Raw genomic sequence first — 20,609 nt, 5'->3', positions numbered from 1 at the left:
GAACACTTGAACATAACATTTTACTGCAGATCCTCTATTAATCCCACGAGGGGACAATGGATTTGCCACCATATTTACACAGAAAAAAAAACACATCATCAACCACATCACACAAATCATGACCAATGCAAAATCTATATTACGTGAATAATCTGCTAAACACTATATAATACAATATGTACAAAATATGCATCAAAAGCAAAGGAACTATACAATCATGGAGGACTGTAAAAGTCATGAAGTGTTTATTATTAATTGGAGTCTTATTGGGATGCATCAGGGTCACACACTGGACATAGCCTTCACTTTGCACCATTACCTTTGTGGGGAATGGGATTATACAAATCCATGGTCACACAACAAGTCCATTTTTTCAAAACCAGTGTCCAGGCCATGTTATTCAAAGGTCATTTGCACAGCTTGTATCAACAGAATTTACAGTACACCATTACCAGAAGCACAAGTTTCATAAGTTCCATGGAGATGTTGTGGGATCATCTATAGATTTCCTCAGTTCAAGGACAATTGCTCCAAAATGCGATTGTATCCTGCACCATCATCCAAAGACCATGTGCAGTGTCATACAAATCTCCTTTAGTTCCAGTTACGCTCAAATGACTTGGACTGACCATTAAAATGAAGGCCACCTGAACTTACCCTGGACAGTACAGACCTGGCTCCTATTAGGGTTTACATCTTCGTCCCCACTATTGGAAGATTTTACAAAAATGTTTTTCCCTTGGAATTGTGTTTTAGGGTTTCAGGCCATGTATCAAGGTCATAGTTGGTTTAATCAGTACACTACAAAACAAATGTGTCAGCCCCAACTTTTATTTAAAAATGGAGTCTAGATCACATTTACTATGTAGTGGACAGAAATTGGACCCTACTACGTCTCAGGCCAATGAACCTCAAACTGGATTGTTGTAAAGAATGTCCTAGGGGCATGAATCTGGTAAGGATAATATTAATAACATGTCAAGTTTACATGAAAAAGATGACAATTACTAAATCATACATATTTTGGCTAAAGTTCACTAGAACTCATGCATACCATTCTGTACATATGTTAACAGAACCTTTACCTGTTCTTGTTCCCACAAGCAGCGTTGCTCCCTCGGTGTCTGATTCCTACAAATGAAACCTCAACTCAATAAAACATAAAAAGTGGAACCCTCGAGTCAGTAGAAATAACGGAACAATTTCTGTCATCTATCTCCTTGCCACAGTAAGTATGTTATAAAATACAGAGGGAGGGTGCACATGAACATACCTCTATAGGTGTTTGTAGGCCTTTATGTACATCTGTAGGCCTTTGTGTCTCTGTAGAAATAGAAGCATTAGCGTTGAGACAAAATAATCAATATCGTCATATGACCAGTAGGCAGTGGTATTGTCAGAATTGACAAAAACTGGATATTTCTCACTGTTCATCTAGGCCAGGAATGGGCAACTGGTGGCCCTCGTGCTTTTGAAGGCCCTCGAACCAATATTCCCAAAAAACAACCTTTTTTTTCTCTGAAACTCAGTCAGGGTCTCAACTTACTGTTTGCAAGTTAGAATAGTAGAACACACAAGATGCAATTTTGAAATTTAGTTTTGCATCAGCAGTTTCTCTTATGTCAGTTACTGATAGTCAGTCAGTTATCCCATGTCAGCAAAACATTTTTAGACATCTAAGTTAGTTTAGCGGCCAGCTATCTAAACGTATCATGGTCGAATTACCGGCCAGGGGGCCCTCATTGAATTTGTTAGTCTCACTCAGATATCATATTAAAAACTGCAAACATTTCCCTCTGACCCATGGCAAAATGTGCAGAATTACAGCAAACTTGCTTTTCATTTTCTCTACGCCCTAAAACCTAACAAATGTCTCTCCGGTGTCAAGAGGAGGGCCACTAAAATATGTTGCTCACAATGTGTGTGTGGCGGGGGTGTTGCCCATCCCTGATCTAGGCAATTAATTAAAACAATTCCCTCCCACCAGAATCATCTTACCAGATAGTTTTTTTCTTCCTTTTCTTATAAAAATAGATACTCCAATCACTGCTGCTATCACAGCTAGTACCACCACCACCACAGTAGATATTATTGCTATGGGAGGGGAGGTCTGTGGTCCACATTCAGAGTCAGACCAATGAGTTCCAGGTTTAATTTGCTGAAGCTTCAAGGTATCACATCTATAATAAGAGAAATAGACCACTGGTAAATCAACCATTCAGTCATCCAACATTTAGTTTTACCTTTCTATGTGAGCATATTATTGTCGTATTTAGTTTATATTTTGGGGGAAATAACCATTATACATGAGACACACTTACTGTGTGTATGACTGGCAGGATGTAAATGATCCATTTGAATAGGTGTCACCAGTACAGTCAGAACACACAGTATCTGTAAATGTTGTTCCTGCACCAACACAGGGTGAAACTCATTAAGGATCCTAACTTGAGATGTGCTTAACTCACGACTGCATAAATCATGTACTGATGTCAATGGAAGATTTGCATGAAGACATACCTGTGTCACTGATGTATTGACCAGGTTTACAGCTGCGGTGTCTCTGGGCTGCTCTACAACCATCCTTAGTTGGGTCATGACAGTAGAACCCCTCCAGTGTCCCACAGACCGTGTCTGATGAAGGTCTACATGACTGCTTTACCGTCAAACCAAAGCCTGGGTCACAGTTGGTACACAGTATGCACGCTGTAAGACCATTGGGTTCATCAAGGAAAGTGGAGTCGGTACAGGGGACACAGGAAGTACTTGTAAATTCTGTACAGTGTTTATGTACCCGGTTTCCTGTGGGATAGAAGGTGAGTGTCATGGATTGATTGGTATTGGAATGTATTTCCTTCATAATAGTCCATATAGTATACAGAGCTGGTCCTTACCTGGAGAACACATAGGACAGCATTCATCACCTGTTCTGTACTCTGCTCTACCACATGCACTAGAGCGCTCAATGGTTAGAAGCATCAAAATGATTGGTAGATCTATCTGTATATAGAGAACATGAAAACATATCATCACTGTTTAAAAATATGTTTCAATTTTGTACAGCAATGGTTTCATAAAACCAGTATATTAGAGTCAATGCGGCAGGGTGGGGGGGTCACACATAGGCAAAGCAGGGTTGAAGAGTTTGGGGTTAGGGTGGAGATGAGACTTGCGATTGACAGTTTCAAGTTGAGATAAATCATATTTAATGTTTTCCATGTTTCCATTTGCGTTGTCAAGGCCATCTCCCTTCTGGAAGATGTGACTATGGTCAAAGACTAAAGAAAATTCTAGACAATTTTCAAAACAGGGTTTATAATTAAAGTTAGAATTTGACAGAAATTGTGAATACTCTGAGCATACTATCAGGTGCCAAATGCACCTACAGCTGTGATGTGAAAGGTTGCCAAGCCACTAGGTTTACACAACCGAAATGTTTAACATACTATCCATTTTGCTTTGAAACTGAGCCATGGTTCTCCAATCCTCACCATCTCACTGGAATAAGGGGCACCACCCTGGATTCTTAGGAGTTTTGAATTATAACAATGGCACCATCCCTGTTGTCTTCAATCTTAACGTAGACCTTGAGTCACAGACTAATACAACTATTGGAAGACAAGGGAAAAGGTTTAATAGACAATATTGAAATACACAGCACAACAAACGAATGGTAAGATCTGATTCATTCGATTCAATGCAATTTCATCTTTGATGGTAATGTTCTTGTATTTCAGTGTAATGTGAGCCAACATTTTCAGCCTGGACAGCCTCTATTTACCTGTCTTTTGACGAATCACTATCGTCTGAACGAACATCGGCTAGCACATGCATTTCAACCCTTGAGCCAGCGGGTACATTAAACATGCTACATTACAGTCTATGCAACATTCAGACTGCAACAATGGCGCCGGCTTCCTCCTTTAACAACTTTGAAAACAAGGTTAAACGTTTATTCTTTTTTTATTTTTTTTAAGACGGGTCAAATATGCCTACAGTATTTAAACACAGTTTCCACGACCAGGCAGCATTTCGTAAGCAGTCCCCCAAAAAGGAGGGCTTATTGTTCCTGGCCCAAAAACAGTTGTGGCAACCACAACTCTATCACAACGTAATAACAATATGACCTAACGTAATAACATGACCAGTCACCTTACATTTACATGTTTGAAATTTAGCAGACGCTCTTATCCAGAGCGACTTAAATTTGGGGCTGTCCCCAACTTTAAAAAATCTTGGTCGACCAAGAGTCGTCTGTTCTTTCGACCAATCGATTGGTTTGAATTTTAAAACGTGTATTTTTCCAAATATAGACATATCCTATGTGTTTTAATCACACATGTTTTATATTCACTGAGCTTGTCTGATCCTTTAAGCGCACTGTTTGATGAAATAATTAAGATGCAAATGAGAGAGTCCGACCAGCAATTGATTTGATTGTGCCGGGCCTGGCTCAGACTTGCTGCAAATGTGTAAAAAACAAAAACAGCGAGTGACTGTGACTAGCACCCTTTGTCTCCCTCTCCTCTCTGCTGCAGCGACCACCAGTGTTTATCGCGCTGTTTGTGTTGCTGAAGCTGCAACATAATTACAGACATTTCTGAATTAAATGTTCTGTTACCGAAATCATTCATTTGTTTAGGAAAAACCTTCCTTAAACCCTTGCTCTCTTTATGTGACATGTACGCATCGCATGCACATGACCAATAGGGCCTGACATATAAGCATATCATAATCACATCCATAAATTGGTTATAACAAACTTTGAACACCATAACAGCAAAATGGATACAGAGGACGTTACAAATAAACTCAAAACGAGGGAATGTTTACTGGTTGCTCGTGAAGGGGAAGTCAAATGTGTGCAATAAATGTGACTAGTTGTGGAAAATACTGGAGATCAAGAAAAAGAAGGTAAGGAGCAAGCGTTGAGTGCATATTATGTGCCATGTAGGTGCTGTTAGATTACAATATCATTTTGTCTGTTGTAACTTTTTTTGTTGAGCCTTTATTACAGAAAAGACTAAAAACAGTCACATTCATTTGTGAATGTAATTTCCAAAATGGAACGGTTTATTTATTGTTTAAGTGAATTATTCAAGGCTTCCTTTATTTGATAACCAAAATGCTTGATTGCATTTCAAATCATGAATGACTCGTATGCTGTGTGATAACATGAACGAATGAATATGATACAGTAGCCTATATAAGTATTGAAATATAGGCCTCAGTAAGTTACGGTATTAAGACTAAACAGGAAGCGCTCTTAGGCCTACAGCTCAATGGAGTCTATACAAGGCAGCTATACTAAGACTACTAATGATTTAAATATATATTTATTTAACCTTTTATTTAACAAAGCAAGTCATTTAAGAACTAAATCGTATTTACAATGACGGCCTACCCCGGGCGATGCTTGGCCAAATGTGCACCGCCCTATAGGACTCCCAATCACGGGCGGGTGTGATGCAGCCTGGATTCGAACCAGGTACTGCAGTGACGCCTCTAGCACTGAGATGCAGTGTCTTACTTATTACTATAATGATGATCATAACAATAGTAATAACAATAAGGAGATCAACAAAAAAAAGAGGGTTATTATTTTTCTGACAATTTGGAACACTAAATAAATGATAAATATTACCAGAGGCTGGTCAAATGAAAAAGTGTAAAGCCTTTATTACAGCAAAGCAAAGATAAACACCAAAACAGGCAACAAAAGCAGGATTTGTCTTATTTCTGTAGATATACATGGATGATTTATAAAGCCAGACACATTTAACAGTTATGCTATTGATTATATACCTAATTAAGTTGGGGTTTCCTCTCTCCTCACTTTTCTTAGACAATTAAGACAAAGGCTGTTTCCTCTTCTCCTAACTCCGCTGCTGCCTCCGCCGCATTGTTCTCAACACCAATATGCTGGTTAACTTTGCTGTTATGCACATAGCAACATGGTCTAGGAAAAGGCGCCAATTCAACAGCGCACTGATGTGTTTCAGAACACCGGACAGTGACCACTATCCAACGCAAGAGAAGGCGTTGGATAGTTTTTTATTAGCATTGCACCATTGTTCTTAGGTAATGTAACCATGTACAATTTCAGTAGCAGATGTCTTAGAGTGATGGACTGTGCCATCCCCACGGCCTCCACAATGGATTAATCCACTCAGACAAGCGTGAATCAGACAGGTGTCTTGTACACCATGATAAATAAAATGTTTTTGCTACTGCTCGACATTAAGAAATCTTGGTCGACCAAACAATCGACCAGTCGACTAAATGGGGTCAGCTCTACTAGCAAACTATTTACTGGGCAATTGTGTAGGGACTGGACAATACGTATTTGGCACAATCCCTTCAAGTTGGCAGGTGCATTTCATTCCTCAATGGCTTTACTTTTGATAATTTAACTGTATTTACAGGTTTTGACCTCAGGCCTGACGTACACGGGGGAATGTGCCATGTTTGAGGCAAGGATGTTTAGCTCTGTTGGTGGAACAGACATGTAGCCCATTTTAATGTAATGAGCTATGGTTTACAGTAAACCGATGGCATGGTTGCACTGTCCCTGGTCAGCTTTGCATTCCATTCAGTCTCCATGATGGACTTTCAGAGAACTCCACCTGGGGAAAAAGTGAGTTAGACAACACAAGTAGACCTAATATGTATTTCAATACACCATAAGGGACTCAAAGAAAAGCTAATGATATGGATTGTCCATACAATTCCATAATGTATTAATTTAGGCTAAAACAAAGCAGAACAACGCAAAAAATGCACCTTAACGATATTTTTTTTTTTACTTTGAGGTTTGATTATTGCATAGACTTATGGATTTTCAGTAGTGATTCGTTGTTTTTTTAATACTACAAATTATTTTTATTGTAAAACGGGCCCAAATTATTCCATTTGGGTCTATTAAATTAACTGAAAATACATAAACCATTTGCATTTAATCAGCGCGTTTAGGAAGCAGATTTGAACTTGAAAATAAAGGGATATCATTTCAGAGAAAGTGGCTTGATTATTGTAGCATCTTATTATTCTGGGTGAAAATGGCAATTTGGTAAATTTTACACACATACAGTATTTATGGATTGCGCGGTCGTGGCATCCGAGAGCGCCACTAGAACGCATACCACCACGCTTGCCATTTGAGTCGTGCATTCAAGCGCATTTCTAGCTTTTTCAAAAGTAATCATCCTAATTTGCACGTAGAAGCAGCCATACTCAATTGACACCCCTACTTACCTAACTGACCAGCAAACTACCTGAATTATGTAAAGACCATTCTTTCAAATTGAGCAAAATGACCTTGCCCTCGCACTACACCTGCCTGCCTCACATTGAACCAAGATGACAAGCACAGCCACAGCATGGAACATTGGCTAACTCACGTTACTTGGCTACGAAGGTTGTATGTAGCAATAGCTGAAAGGATTCAGTAACATACTTTATTTGACAATGTTAAAATAGCAACGTTACACCTTTTGTCAACCTACGACGCTACGTTAGCTAACTAACAGTAGCTTAGTTACCTAGCTAGTAATAAAACGCATACTGTGTGCATAATCTTACCTTGTAACGTTACATCGTGAATGTAACCCTCGATCCAGTTACTGTAACCTTTTAGTTGGACTGACTTGGACAGTGTGACTGACGTCTTCATCTCCCCATTTATCGATATAAATGGCAGCCGGAAATTCCCTCGTGTACTTTCTGTATTGATTTGTTGTTAATAAAAATAAAAAAACATTTTAAAAAATTGTAGCCGGAAACAGTTTTAAACTATAAGTCCACTCCATTGTTGTTTAGACTGGCGACATTCGGGGGTTTCCCACCTCAGCCCGCTCGCTTTCGTTTCAAATGGCGCATATACCGCAGATAAAACATTATTTTTTAAATCTTAGTTTATACTCCGGGGTTTCCACAGCCACAAAATCAATATAAGAAACAACAGTTTTATTTAAGGTTAGGCATTAAGTTAGCAGTGTGGTTAAGGTTATGTTTACAATCACATTTTAGAATATACATTGTAGAAATAAGCGGCACTAGTAACTCTTAACTATTGACGAACATACTCGATCGCCATTTTGGGCTGCAGCTACCCATACTAGTTCCTGCTATACGCAGATACATAAACATTGTCGTATACGCGGATTCATCTGACTCGGGTAGTAGATAAAGGGGCTTCATTGTCAAAATCCCGAAGTATCCCTTAACCATTTTGAGTTAAAACATGCTCTCAAACCCAATTTAAGGCGCTCTAGATTATAGCCTCCATACGTATACTGTAGTCAACAGTGAAAGGCGTTCACTCACTGCTGTACGGTATACGCAGAAGCCTGAACGTTCGACGTCCCTAAATCCAGGCAACTCACACAATTATTGTATGGCGGTGTTTGACGACTTAACAAACAAAAATCATGCTGCAAAACACGACACTATGCACATTCAATCAGTATTGAATAGCTTTACCACACAGTGCAGTCTTACCTGATTAACGACTAGTTTGCTATCCCTTTCGTGTGAGGGCAGGGTTGCCAGGTCTAGAAATGTATAATTGTATTTATTTAAGGACTTATAAGTAAGCATTTCCCTGTAAGGTCTACCCCATGTTGCATTCGGCGCATGTGACAAATATACATTTATTTGATTAGTAATTTAGAAGTAGAACAAAAAAAACCGACCAATACATATTCACCCACGACATTGTTTTAAAAGTTGCACGATTTACAGGAAAATTACAGACATGGCAACCCTGTTTGAGGGACTTTCGAAAGCGGCGGTGTTCTTCTTCGGTGAGGTTTAACGGTGGTTGGCATCCAATAAATGTTGCATTACCGCCACCTACTAGACTGGAGTATAACTCCCTTATACTTTGCTTAAAAAAATAAAAAAGGAAATACATCAACAAATACCCTACCATCATTAAAAACCCACCACCCTACTCCACTATTTAAATATATCGAGTACTACCTCTGGCCAACAGCCTGAAAGGACGGGACACCACCACTCAACACACCCAGTAACTCGTCAATTCTCATACAACGAAATTCTTCTCTGCAGTTGCCACCAGAACCTCAATTTTCTGCGACGTATGTTCCATCCCTGCAGTACAGTTGATAAGCATTGCTATAAACGCTAAAATTCCAATCTTTCTGAAGCATATATCACTTGTTGGCCTATCCCTCTGTACTGGTACAAACATCAACCTGCCTCTATCGCAGCAGACATTTCTAATCCCCAGCCCCATCGGCACCCCTACAATTAACGCATACCGCTTCTTTCCCAATGCTACACATTAATTTGTCTTATGCCATTCTGCACACTTCTCACACCTAGGAACCCCCTTCCTACACACTGCTGCCACGTGCCGATAAGCTTGATACCTGTAACAACGCAATGTATTCAGCACAAAAGCTCATACCCGATAAATATCCAAACATCACTTTGTCGGGCAAAGACAACATCAAAACTCAAAAGAACAGACAACTATAGCGTTTCACCACTCACGCCCCCCGGTCTGCTTTTCCAACGCAGGAATTTTCCCCTTCAGTTGGTCAACTTTCACATTTACCGCTACCCAGATAATCAACTCCTTTCAATGGCGCCCTTTTCTAGAGAGCAAAACAATTCACAACTCTCGATGAAATCCCGGACATTACTTTCACTTTTAAAAACGCCAATGTCTCTTTTAAATTGTTTTTTTATTTTTCAATTTCAGCCAAGGGGAGGGTTTAGTATTTTTTAAATCTAGTCCTGGGGAGGGTCATGTAATTTATTAAATGTCTATTTCTCAGTGTTTTAGAAATAGTTGCTTATTAGGCTTTATATCGATGTGTGCCCTCATCTCGGATTCTCCGCTAGGCGCGCAATATCAAGTGCGCCTGTAGGCTATTTTAGTGTGGTCTCAATCAAATTATCCATAGCCTATATGCTACTAAATGCATGCATGCATTTCTAAAATAGCTGCTGGGATGGTGTAAGTACAACTAGGTTGCATTACACACTGCAATGGATATTCCAAATCTGAGCCTCGGCCTGCTCTCGCTGATCAAGTACTTTGTGTGCTGCCTAGCCAATGGCTATGCTGTGTAGGCCTACGGTGGCAGTTCAAGAGGGGAGTCAAACGATTCTTCCGAAAATAATGTTTGATTAGGCCTAGTCCAGAAAGGACTAGCCTATGTTCCGCAATGGTGGAAAAACGACCTAATTGTCATACGGTAGTAAAAGTAAAGATAGCTTAATAGAAAATGACTCAGGTAAAGTGAAAGTCATCCAGGAAAATACTACTTAAGGGAAAGTCTAAAAGCATGATGTGTTATTCAAAAAATGTATATATTCTTGTACATTGTGGACAATTCTCCGACATGCTGTGATGTACACCACCGGTCAAAGTTTTAGAACACCTACTCATTCAAGGGTTTTTCTTTATTTTTACTATTTTCTACATTGTAGAATAATAGTGAAGACATCAAAACTATGAAATAACACATATGGAGTCATGTAGTAACCAAAGAAGTTAAACAAATCAAAATATATTTGATATTTTAGATTCTTCAAGGTAGCCAAACTTTGCCTGGATGACAGCTTTGCACACTCTTGGCATTCTCTCAACTAGCTTCACCTGGAATGCTTTTCCAACAGTCTTGAAGGAGTTCCCACATACAGCAAGCTAACGGTCAGGCTGATCTTCGGCTAAATTTGGACCAAAACGGACGGACTAAAGAGCCCAAAATGGGACGACTAATTTTTGGCAAAATATTGTAGCCAAATTATAAGTTCTCTTGGTCCCTTATCTGTGAGTTCATTTTTGATCTGTTTTTGTGAGAGATGTGGACACTTTTGTTTCCTGCCGCTTCAATTGAAGGGTGTTGCTACTCTGTTGCGGTAAAACCACATGCGGTTATTATGAGGATGACAAACGTCTAATGTTGGTTTCAACTTGGCTTGCCATACAAATCCTTCCATTAAAAGAGGAACCTAGTTTTTGATCTCTTTCTCATTATAAAACAGCGATGGTGTGATTAATGCTACTACTATTCATGGCTTTATTATGTGTGCCTGCATCGGCCACATACTGTAGGCTACAGAAAAATTGCCATACATGCATCTCATCTATTTAGTCATTCAATGTCCACATCATTCTCACATATTTTATAATGTAATAATAATTGGTAATACAAGGCCTAACAAATAAATGATTCCTGAAGTGGCAATGGCCTACTTTTTAAAATATTCTTTATTTTTTTTTTACATTTTGTGCATGATGTTTTTGTGGAAGGGGTTCTATATTAGGCCCTATATGTACAAATATATAAATTATACAATTGTATAACATTGAGGTTCTTGAAAATTTCAATTTAAGTTATTGAAAAAGTCCCAAAAAGCCCTTGAATTTGACTCGCCAATGTCTGTATGAACATTTTCAATACATTTGCAAAAATTACAAAAAACATGTTTGCACTTTCTCTTTAAGGGCTATTGTGTATAGATGGGTGAGAGAAAAAAAAATATTTGATCCATTTTGAATTCAGGCTGTGTATTTTTGGGGAATAAGTCAAGGGGTGTGTGATCAGTAGCAAGCATTCTGTGACATCAGTCAGAATACAGGATTAGTTGGGAGGTTATTTTTTTATTTATTTAACCTTTATTTAACTAGGCAAGTCAGTTAAGAACAAATTCTTATTTACAATACAAGTGTAAGTAAAAACAAATGAAAATAAGTTATAAATTGTGCTACTAATGCACATGACGGCACAAACACGTCTCGTAAACATGTTTTCGTTTGGTTATCTTTTGGAAATTGTAGAAATAATTTTTTTTCCTTCTTCAGAAGTTCCAGCTAGGCAATTAATTTGCTATCTATCATACAGTAGGCATATATTAATAATTATATATTTAATATAAGTAAACATGCACTCATAATTGACAGTCTAAGCACCCATACAATCATCGGGCGATGAACGAGTGATGAATTTCCGGCCAAGGGCGGTCCATTTAAAAATCATTCCTTCCTCCCTGGCAAGTGTATACTCGTCAGACGTCATGATATGTCATCTGAAGTGTCCACTTAATTTGAGGGCTGAGGGGATAGGATGTGTCTTTTAAGTGTTTGGACTGCAGCCAACATGACAACAACATAGTAGCAACACAACATGGTAGCAGCACAACATGGTAGCAGGACAACATGGTAGAAGCACAACATGGTAGTAACACAGCATGGTAGTAACACAACATGGTAGCAACACAACATGGTAGCAGCACAACATGGTAGCAACACAACATGGTAGCAGCACAAAACATGGTACAAACATTATTGGGCACATACAACAGCACAATGGGCAAAAAGGTAGAGACAACAATACATCACACAAAGCAGCCACAACTGTCAGTTCAGTTTAATCTGAATTAAACCTGTTGACATCCTTGATTTTATGGGGAAGCATCATTGCAGTCATAGGGCCTCTAGGAAGATCCAATGCAGTAATGCATGCTATCTTCAACATAGGTCAAGGGGGTCAATAGGGCATGAGCTTTAAATGAATTGTTAAAAATCAAGAGTGTCATTTGTCACCAATCAGCAGTTTACATTAATTCCAAACAATATAGAGAGTATCTGTCAGCGGCTGTTAATTCTTAATTTAAGGGTCACTTTTCCTACCTTAAAAGGATAAACATTCACAAGCAACACCATGGGCCAGAAAAGGTTGAATACATTGGTCATGCTGTCAATCCGGCGTGACTTCTGCTGCGTTCAAAACAACTGGAAACTCAGAACTGGGAAATCTCAGATTTCAGTGAGTTCAAGACAACTGGGAAGTCGGAAAAGAACAAGCTCCAACTAGGAAAATACGTTTTGAGCGGTCATCCAATTCGAAATTCCAAGTCAGGAACTCAGACCTCTTTCTAGAGCTCCGACCTGACGTCATGATTTAACATCGTTTTTTTCTGAGTTCAGTTTTTCTTGAAAGCACCATACATCAAGAGAATGACAGACTTTGATGACAAAGTTTCATGACAAAATTTCCAAGCAAGGACCGCCGTGCCACCTTCCTTTTCAAGTGAGCACAGCACAACGGTGATTTCAAAAATGTCTTGTATACTGGTGCATAAATGATGTAATATGCCAGGGAGATATTTAAAAAATATATATTTCACCTTTATTTTACCAGGTAGGCTAGTTGAGAACAAGTTCTCATTTACAACTGCGACCTGGCCAAGAAAAAGGAAAGCATTGTGACACAGGCAACAACACAGAGTTACACATGGTATAAACAAGCCAATAACACAATAAACAAGTCAATGACACAGTCGAAAAAAAGAAAGTCTATATACAGTTTGTGCAAAAGGCATGAGGAGGTAGGCAATAAATAGGCCATAGGAGCGAATAATTACAATTTAGCAGATTAACACTGGAGTGATCAATGAGCAGATGATGATGTGCAAGTAGAGATACTGGTGTGCAAAAGAGCAGAAAAGTAAATAAAAACTGTATGGGGATGAGGTTGGTAGATTGGGTGGGCTATTTACAGATGGAATATGTACAGCTGCAGCGATAAGTTAGATGCTCAGATAGGTGATGTTTAAAGTTGGTGAGGGAAATAAAAGTCTCCAACTTCAGCGATTTTTGCAATTCGTTCCAGTCACTGGCAGCAGAGAACTGGAAGGAAAGGTGGCCAAATGAGGTGTTGGCTTTGGGGATGATCAGTGAAATATACCTGCTGGAACGTGTGCTACGGGTGGGTGTTGTTATCGTGACCAGTGAACTGAGATAAGGCGGAGCTTTACCTAGCATAGACTTATAGATGACCTGGAGCAAGTGGGTCTGGTGACGAATATGTAGCGAGCCGACTAGAGCATACAGGTCGCAGTGGTGGGTGGTATAAGGTGATTTGGTAACAAAACGGATGGCACTGTGAAAGACTGCATCCAGTTTGCTGAGCAGAGTATTGGAAGCTATTTTGTAAATGACATGGCCGAAGTCGAGGATCGGTAGGATAGTCATTTCTACTAGGGTAAGTTTGGCGGCGTGAATGAAGGAGGCTTTGTTGCGAAATAGGAGGCATACAAACCTGACTCAGTTATACCAGCTCTGTCAGGATAAATGGGCCCAAAATTCACCTAACTTATTGTGGAAGGCTACCCGAAACGTTTGACCCAAGTTAAACAATTTAAAGGCAATGCTACCAAATACTAATTGAATGTACGTAAACTTCTGACCCACTGGGAATGTTATGAAATAAATAAAATCTGAAATAAATAATTCTCTCTACTATTATTCGGACATTTCACATTCTTAAAATAAAGTGGTGATCCTAACTGACCTAAAACAGGCTTGTGACACCTAAATTCATGCAGCTTTGTCCTCCTCCCTTTAGAACCATAAAAGTCAGTGTAAAAAAAAAAGTGTATTAATATTTTATGGTCAAATTGTGAGACTGTTTAAACAATGTCACCATTCAGAGCAAAGATATATAATTACTCTCTCCTAATTTTCTTTTAATATTCCTAACTTAACACTTACATCTAAGAAAAACTACACATTGTAAATAAATGCTTTTGTCTTTTTTAGAAAATAAATGCATTCTTTAATAGCTCAATGTGATTCAAAATATTGTAAGCAAATGCTTCTACCATGTATGTCCAAGTAAACATGTGAATTCTCTTCAGTTATCACTCTCGCTGTGAGGAGAGGTGTTGGAGGCAGTTCATGAATCGGCGCGGGGTGTCCGACTCTGAGCCAAAGTGCTGAGCATCTCATTGTCAGACGACAGCGCAGCCAGATGTGCGGCCATCTCGCTCTGCTTTGCCTCAACAACGTCCTCCCGAACAGACAGCATTATCTCTGCGACGAGTCTTTTGGATGAGTCTATATTAAAGATAGACTCCTTGTCTGAGCTGTCCACCGCTCTTAATTAATAAAAAATACATTTAATTTGTGCAGCGCTTTTCATAACAGAGTTCTCAAAGCTCTACGAAAGCTCTACAAAAATAAAAACATTTAGAATCAAGGCTGTTCAAATATCAACAGTGGGCTAGTTGTTAAAAAGCTTTTCAGATTAGGACTATGAGAAAGACAGTATTACCTTGGCCTCTGGGACTCTGGAGTTGAGAATTCTCCCTCGAATGATGATGGACTGGTCGATCGCATTGTCTCAGTTGGGAAATGAAAAGCATCCCTGCAAACTGTGTAAATGTGCATCTTTTTGGGGGGCTCCTCTGGAACCTTCCTAAGGCGAAGCACTGGGCGCCGTGGCAGCCTCACCTTTGGCCTTCCCTCTGGAGGAGTAGGGACGAGGCCAGAGACATTGAAGACTGATTTGGAAGAGGTCAGGAGGGATTTGGACAGACTGTCTTCTTCGTCTGTGGAGGAAATCCTTTGGGCCTCTTTGTCAATAGGGATATCAGATCGACTGGAGGGAAACTCCAATGAGCTCCGACAGTTGCTCATGGCATAAAGTGAGGATGATGCAGAGACATCCTTTTGCAACTGTGTCAGTTTCAATTCTGTGCCGTATGAAACTTCCTTTGAGGTTGAAGTAGGCACACCAATTACGGAGAGAGAGTCAATGCTTCTACTGAGGTGAGTAGCATTTTCAATGTCTTCAGGATTCTTCAAAGCATCAAGGTAGGACATTGACAGGCATCCTTTGACGGGCATGCAATTGACTGGGGATGCTGGTTTTGAAGTAATTACCTTCTGAAGATCAAGGTCTTCCTGTGAGGATATTGCACCAGCGCTCCGTCTGAGGAAACCATCCTCATCCAGTAGGTCATCCCAGACAGTGTCTACGAGGCCTGAGGCAATATATTTTATCTTCAGGGATGACATCCAGATCCCTGGATATCCCTCAAAAGCTTCAGTTGAGTAAGATGCTACATCATCTAGGTCAGGCTGGAGTCCAGCCACATTAGGAACAAATGGTGTGTTGCTTGCCTTGAGAGAGGTTCCCATAGCACCCAAAATGTTGCTGACAGCATTGATGGCAGTCTGGCTTGCCTTGGGGGAAATCGTCCTGTTGGGAGAATCGTGTCTAATCATATTGATTATTTTAGTGTTGACCTGCTCCAGAACTTTGATGATTTGGTCTTTGGCAGTAGACTGTAGTTTGGGGGTAAGTGAAATGGCATCTACGTTGGCATTCATGGTCTCACTGGCTTTCCCGGTCAGCTGACAGGCCTGGTCTTTACTGGGTTTTCTGGATACACTTTTCAACATATCCTCAATCATTTCTTTCTCTGAGCAGTCCTCACTTTTGAGGTTCACCGATCCAAATTGAGGCAAAGAGACAGAATGTCTTACCTCATTCCTCACAGATTGGGCCAGGGTTTCTTTGAAAGGTTCTGTGCTAATTTGGTACAGAACTCCATCCACAAGGGTGACATAGAGGTTAGGGAAAGAGGTGCTTCTGGTGGCCTGGTGAGCTTTCCTTCTAGGGGATGAGTTAAAGACATAACTTACTCTAATGACTCTTTTTTCATCCGTATTCTTCTCACCTGGAGATATGAGCGCTGTGTCTTGGATCAAAATTGGCTTTACCTCATGGTCTTCAATCTTTACTGCAAGGACCTGTGATTTTGTGTGGCGTTCATCAAATCCAGATAGGCTGCTCTGAATTGGTCCAGGAACGACAACATTTGATGTACCTTCTTCAGGATCGTCATGTAGTAGGGCTAGTGGCTGGTCGTCTAAAATCATTTCACTGCACATATCGATGGCATCTTCCACTAAATCATCAGCGATCAACTCAACTTTTGCAGAGGCCATTGATTTCGCTGGGTGCTCGCCTGTTGCCTCAGAGAGCATTCCTTCCATATCTGCTCTGGAAGTAGTACAAGAACATGGAACACTGGCCATCACAGTCGTCTCCTGGGACGAGGTTGATGCAGCTGCGGAGGTCTCTGAGCTGCTTGTCTTACTGTTGTTTTCTGCAACCTCTGAAGTGTCAGATGAAAACAACATTCCATAACTGGGAGAGTTGGATAAAGATGAGATCACTGGCTTCGAGGGAAGTATTTCCAGAGTCAGGGAAGGAGCTTTTTCATCTCTTTCACCCTGAAGCTCAGGAAAAGCCAGCTCGAATAGGATGCTGTCATATGCAGTGCTAATAAGGTCACAGGCGACACCTTCTAGTTTTGAACAGGAATCTCGGCGGTTCTCGGTGTCTGCCTTTTTTAATGCAGTCAATGCAGGTGGCTGAATGTTTGTTATACCTGAGGTGCCTTCTTCAGCATCACAGTCTAGTGCAAGCTCTTCAATGTTTTCCTCATTTAATAAGTGTCTAATGTCTTCCAAAACATTGCTTACCACATCAATGGCTGTTTGGCTGGCCTTTGCAGAGACAACTCTGAATTGGGTAGGGGAGTCTTCTCGGATCATTACGATAACCTGCTCCTGGACTTCCTCCAGAACGTCAGTGATCAACGTTGTCACATAGGTGTTTATGTCTTCTCCGTTGGCCATCCGCTCCTCTGGTTCTGGATCATCTGCTTGAGCATTGGGTTTGATTGTGTTTCCCCCACGGAGTCTGCAGGCAGGTTCATTGCTAGGATTGGCCGCTCGAGAGACGCACTTCAACACATCGTAAGCGATTCTGGCACTCAGAGCCCTTTGTGCCACTGGTGTAGTCCCTGGAATCGTCAGTTTGACCTCATCCCTGATTGACTCCGCCAGCTGCTCCCTTACAAGCTTGGAGCCTAAGTGGTCGAGGATGACAGATTTCAGCTGAGCTCTGTCTGGGATGCTTTGTCCCTTGATGGCTTTGAAGATCCTAAAAACAGGTTCTTGGAAACCCTTCAGCGGTGCCAGACCATCCAGGCATGGTCTCCTCTGGAGTGGTGCAAGGCTTGGTCTCCTCTGTAGCATGGCTGGCTTGTCCTTAGATTTCCCTATTAATAACACACACACATTTTAAAAATGTGATTTAATTTAGCATTCACTGGCTATGAACATACTCTGAAAGGTATTTCGTAATGAAATTATGGTTCTTTAGTAAGGAAATGTTCTTACCTGACAGAGAAACTGTTTTCTTTACAGTTTTGGAGTGAGCAGGTTTGAGAGCAGGCTGAGCAGATGCTATAATAGATTTTTTTATTTTTTTTTATACAAAATACGATATGATATACAGCACAACACATTCAACTGCTCCTTGTAGGTTGCATTTGGCATAGTCATTTAAACATTGCTTAACTGTGTGATGAATTCAAATTAAATCTTACCTGGTTTTTCAAATATTTCTTCCAGCAGCTTATTTGGTTTGATAGAGGCCTCTCTCAACCTCTCAAACTCCTGGAGGTTTTTCAATTCCTCTTCCATTTTCCTCAACTGAATAGCCTGTTTTTGTTCCATAATGCACATTTTCTGTGAAGAACATAGAGTCCAAAAATAGCAACTTAGCATCCACAAAAGTTGAGGTAAAATGATTTCTTAATTTTCATGATTTATTCAAACTTGAAAATAATTGTGGGTAGTTTTGTGAAGTATGATGAAAGTGTGACATTTGTACCTTTCTGATGCGCTTTTCTTTGGCCTCTTTCATATACTTGGCCTTGTTCAAATCGTGCCTCACATCCTTTTCAATGAGTTTCAGCCTGGATCGCTCCTTAGAAACCCAATCCTCTTTAAACTCTCTCTCTTGGTCATACAACGCAGTTTGCAGGCCATATTTCTGTCCCCTGTCCCTATCAATACATTAAACAGATGAGTCATGACATTGCCAACACAGAGTAGGCCTATACAACTCTGATTGTCTTGAGATAGAAGCTGTTTTTCAGTCTCTTGGTCCCAGTTTGGATGCACCTGTACTAACTTTGCCTCTGGATGATAGTAGGGTGAACAATCCGTGGCTCATTTGGCTGATGTCCTTGATTATGTAATTGGCCTTCCTGTGACACTGAGTGCTATAGATATCCTGAAGGGCAGGCAGTGTGATATGTTGGGCTGACCGCACCACCCTCTGGATAGCCCTGCGGATGTGTATGGTGCAGTTGCCGTACCAGGCAATGCTACAGCCCGACAAGATGTAGGCAATGATACAGCCTGACAAGATGCTCTCAATGGTGCATCGGTAAAAATGTGAGGGTCTTAGGGGCCAAATTCACCCAACTTATTGTGGGAAGCTTGTGGAAGGCTACCCGAAATGTTTGACACAAGTTAAACAATTTAAAGGCAATGCTACCAAATACTAATTGAGTGTATGTAAACTTCTGACCCGCTGGGAATGTGATGAAAGAAATAAGAGCTGAAATAAATCATTCTCTCTACTATCACTCTGACATCACATTCTTAAAATAAATTGGTGATCCTAACTGACCTAATTAAGGGAATTTTTACTACGATTAAATGTCAGGAATTGTGAAAAACTGAGTTTAATGTATTTGGCTAAGGTGTATGTAAACTTCCGACTTCAACTGTATGTAATGTGGTAGAGAACACAGTATCCGAATATTGCAGTCTTACTTAAGAGGGTCCTTGTGGTTATTGTCAATGCTGTCAGCTTTACTGTCTGGGTCTCCACTACAGGTCTGGTCAAGAGCGAGTGGTCCCTGCTCACCTTCACTCTGTAGATGAGGACAGCTGGACAGACAATCCTCATCAGCTCCCCTGGACTGTGACTTGGCTCAATGCAGTGCAGGAATGTACAGGAATGGGACCATGCACTTAATAGTAAATGCTCCAATTTACCTGGAATAGCAACTATTATAAAAAAGAACAGCTATCAGGACACCGGAGAGTAAAAAATTCGCTGTTAAATATGGTGCAACACATTTTGTTGTGCATGGTCTCCGATAAATAAAATAGGAGGTTAAAATATGTTGCCAATGCATATGTGTAGAAAGAAAAATTTGAACATTTGTAGCTACTTTAAGTTAATAACTTCAGTCAACACGTTAAGAGATAAAGCAGATTGCGTTCATTGCACCTGTCACATGACGAAGCTTACCGTAGTTCCCCAGAACAGTTGAGCCAGTCATGTGTGTTTGTAAACAGCACAACGGGAGAAAACGAGCTGGTGAGGCACAACCTGTGAAAGAGAATGTATTGGAGCTATGTCTTTTTCACAAAAGATATCAAGACCACTTCAAATGTTATCAAGAACTTTAAAGTCAAGTTGCATGAAATGTTATTGCTCCGTTTCTTGCAAGAACTTGTATCAAATAAAGCAATATCTAATAAAAAAATAAATAATCATAAACACCAACAGCCTGCAAGCGGAGAAATCAATATCAAACCGTTATGATGCAACTACCATCATGCATATTGACACAAGTACGTACTTTGGGTGTTTAAAAATACCAAAAAAGGTAGAACACTGGATCCACACAATCAGTTTGTGGTCAGAGGATCACACTGCAAGTGTCATAGTGAGTTTGAAGTGGAGTGGTCAGACCATGGAGACTTACATCACTGCAGACGTCTGGTGAAGGGTCCTGAGGGTTGAGGCATGCATGGGTCACCTTGATAACATGCTCCAACTTGCGGGGCTGTTCCTCAACCTTTGCAGCCAGGAACAGTGTTGCTGGAGCTAAGACCTAGGGGAGAAAAAAAAAAAATTGTACATTTTGATCAAAACTGGTGTCTTGTTAGTGCTACGCATTAT

General features: G+C 40.3%; 2 protein-coding genes across 4 annotated transcripts; both read right to left on the bottom strand.

Moving 5' to 3' along the window:
• Nucleotides 1-917: 917 nt before the first annotated feature.
• Nucleotides 918-8,898, bottom strand: LOC139557809 (tumor necrosis factor receptor superfamily member 14-like). Of its 2 annotated transcripts, none has more exons than XM_071373021.1 (9): nt 8,500-8,898; nt 7,582-7,722; nt 3,492-6,626; nt 2,895-3,000; nt 2,521-2,802; nt 2,322-2,409; nt 1,999-2,180; nt 1,274-1,323; nt 918-1,131 (listed from the first exon to the last, which is right to left on the bottom strand). In XM_071373021.1, the coding sequence occupies exons 3-9, from the start codon at nt 3,492-3,494 to the stop codon at nt 1,045-1,047; spliced, it is 798 nt and encodes a 265-aa protein (XP_071229122.1). In that variant the 5' UTR covers nt 3,495-6,626; nt 7,582-7,722; nt 8,500-8,898; the 3' UTR covers nt 918-1,044. The 2 variants fall into 2 exon arrangements, with proteins under 2 accessions (XP_071229122.1, XP_071229121.1); XM_071373020.1 differs by having other exon boundaries at nt 922-1,131; nt 3,447-6,626.
• A 2,723-nt stretch (nt 8,899-11,621) lies between these two features.
• On the bottom strand, nt 11,622-20,537 carry LOC139557799 (serine-rich adhesin for platelets-like). Of its 2 annotated transcripts, XM_071372995.1 has the most exons (8): nt 20,413-20,537; nt 19,953-20,033; nt 19,563-19,705; nt 18,516-18,690; nt 18,229-18,370; nt 18,020-18,085; nt 15,096-17,898; nt 11,622-14,919 (listed from the first exon to the last, which is right to left on the bottom strand). In XM_071372995.1, the coding sequence occupies exons 4-8, from the start codon at nt 18,546-18,548 to the stop codon at nt 14,718-14,720; spliced, it is 3,246 nt and encodes a 1,081-aa protein (XP_071229096.1). In that variant the 5' UTR covers nt 18,549-18,690; nt 19,563-19,705; nt 19,953-20,033; nt 20,413-20,537; the 3' UTR covers nt 11,622-14,717. The 2 variants fall into 2 exon arrangements, with proteins under 2 accessions (XP_071229096.1, XP_071229097.1); XM_071372996.1 differs by lacking the exons at nt 19,563-19,705; nt 19,953-20,033; nt 20,413-20,537 and having other exon boundaries at nt 18,516-18,766.
• Nucleotides 20,538-20,609: the final 72 nt, after the last annotated feature.

Source organism: Salvelinus alpinus, chromosome 28, assembly GCF_045679555.1.
Source record: "Salvelinus alpinus chromosome 28, SLU_Salpinus.1, whole genome shotgun sequence".
NCBI lineage: Eukaryota > Metazoa > Chordata > Actinopteri > Salmoniformes > Salmonidae > Salvelinus > Salvelinus alpinus.
The sequence above is the reverse complement of the archived record's forward strand: the minus strand, read 5'-3'. Positions and strand labels throughout refer to the sequence as shown.

Coding starts and splice junctions, on each gene's coding strand:
- LOC139557809 (XM_071373020.1), bottom strand. CDS start 3,494: ATGGTGAGGATTGGAGAACCATGGCTCAGTTTCAAAGCAAAATGGATA. Junction 2,803..2,894: donor CTGTCCTATGTGTTCTCCAG/GTAAGGACCAGC, acceptor TCTATCCCACAG/GAAACCGGGTACATAAACAC. Junction 2,410..2,520: donor TCAATACATCAGTGACACAG/GTATGTCTTCAT, acceptor GTGTTGGTGCAG/GAACAACATTTACAGATACT.
- LOC139557799 (XM_071372995.1), bottom strand. CDS start 18,548: ATGAAAGAGGCCAAAGAAAAGCGCATCAGAAAG. Junction 17,899..18,019: donor GAAAACAGTTTCTCTGTCAG/GTAAGAACATTT, acceptor TGTTATTAATAG/GGAAATCTAAGGACAAGCCA. Junction 14,920..15,095: donor CCAGAGTCCCAGAGGCCAAG/GTAATACTGTCT, acceptor TTATTAATTAAG/AGCGGTGGACAGCTCAGACA.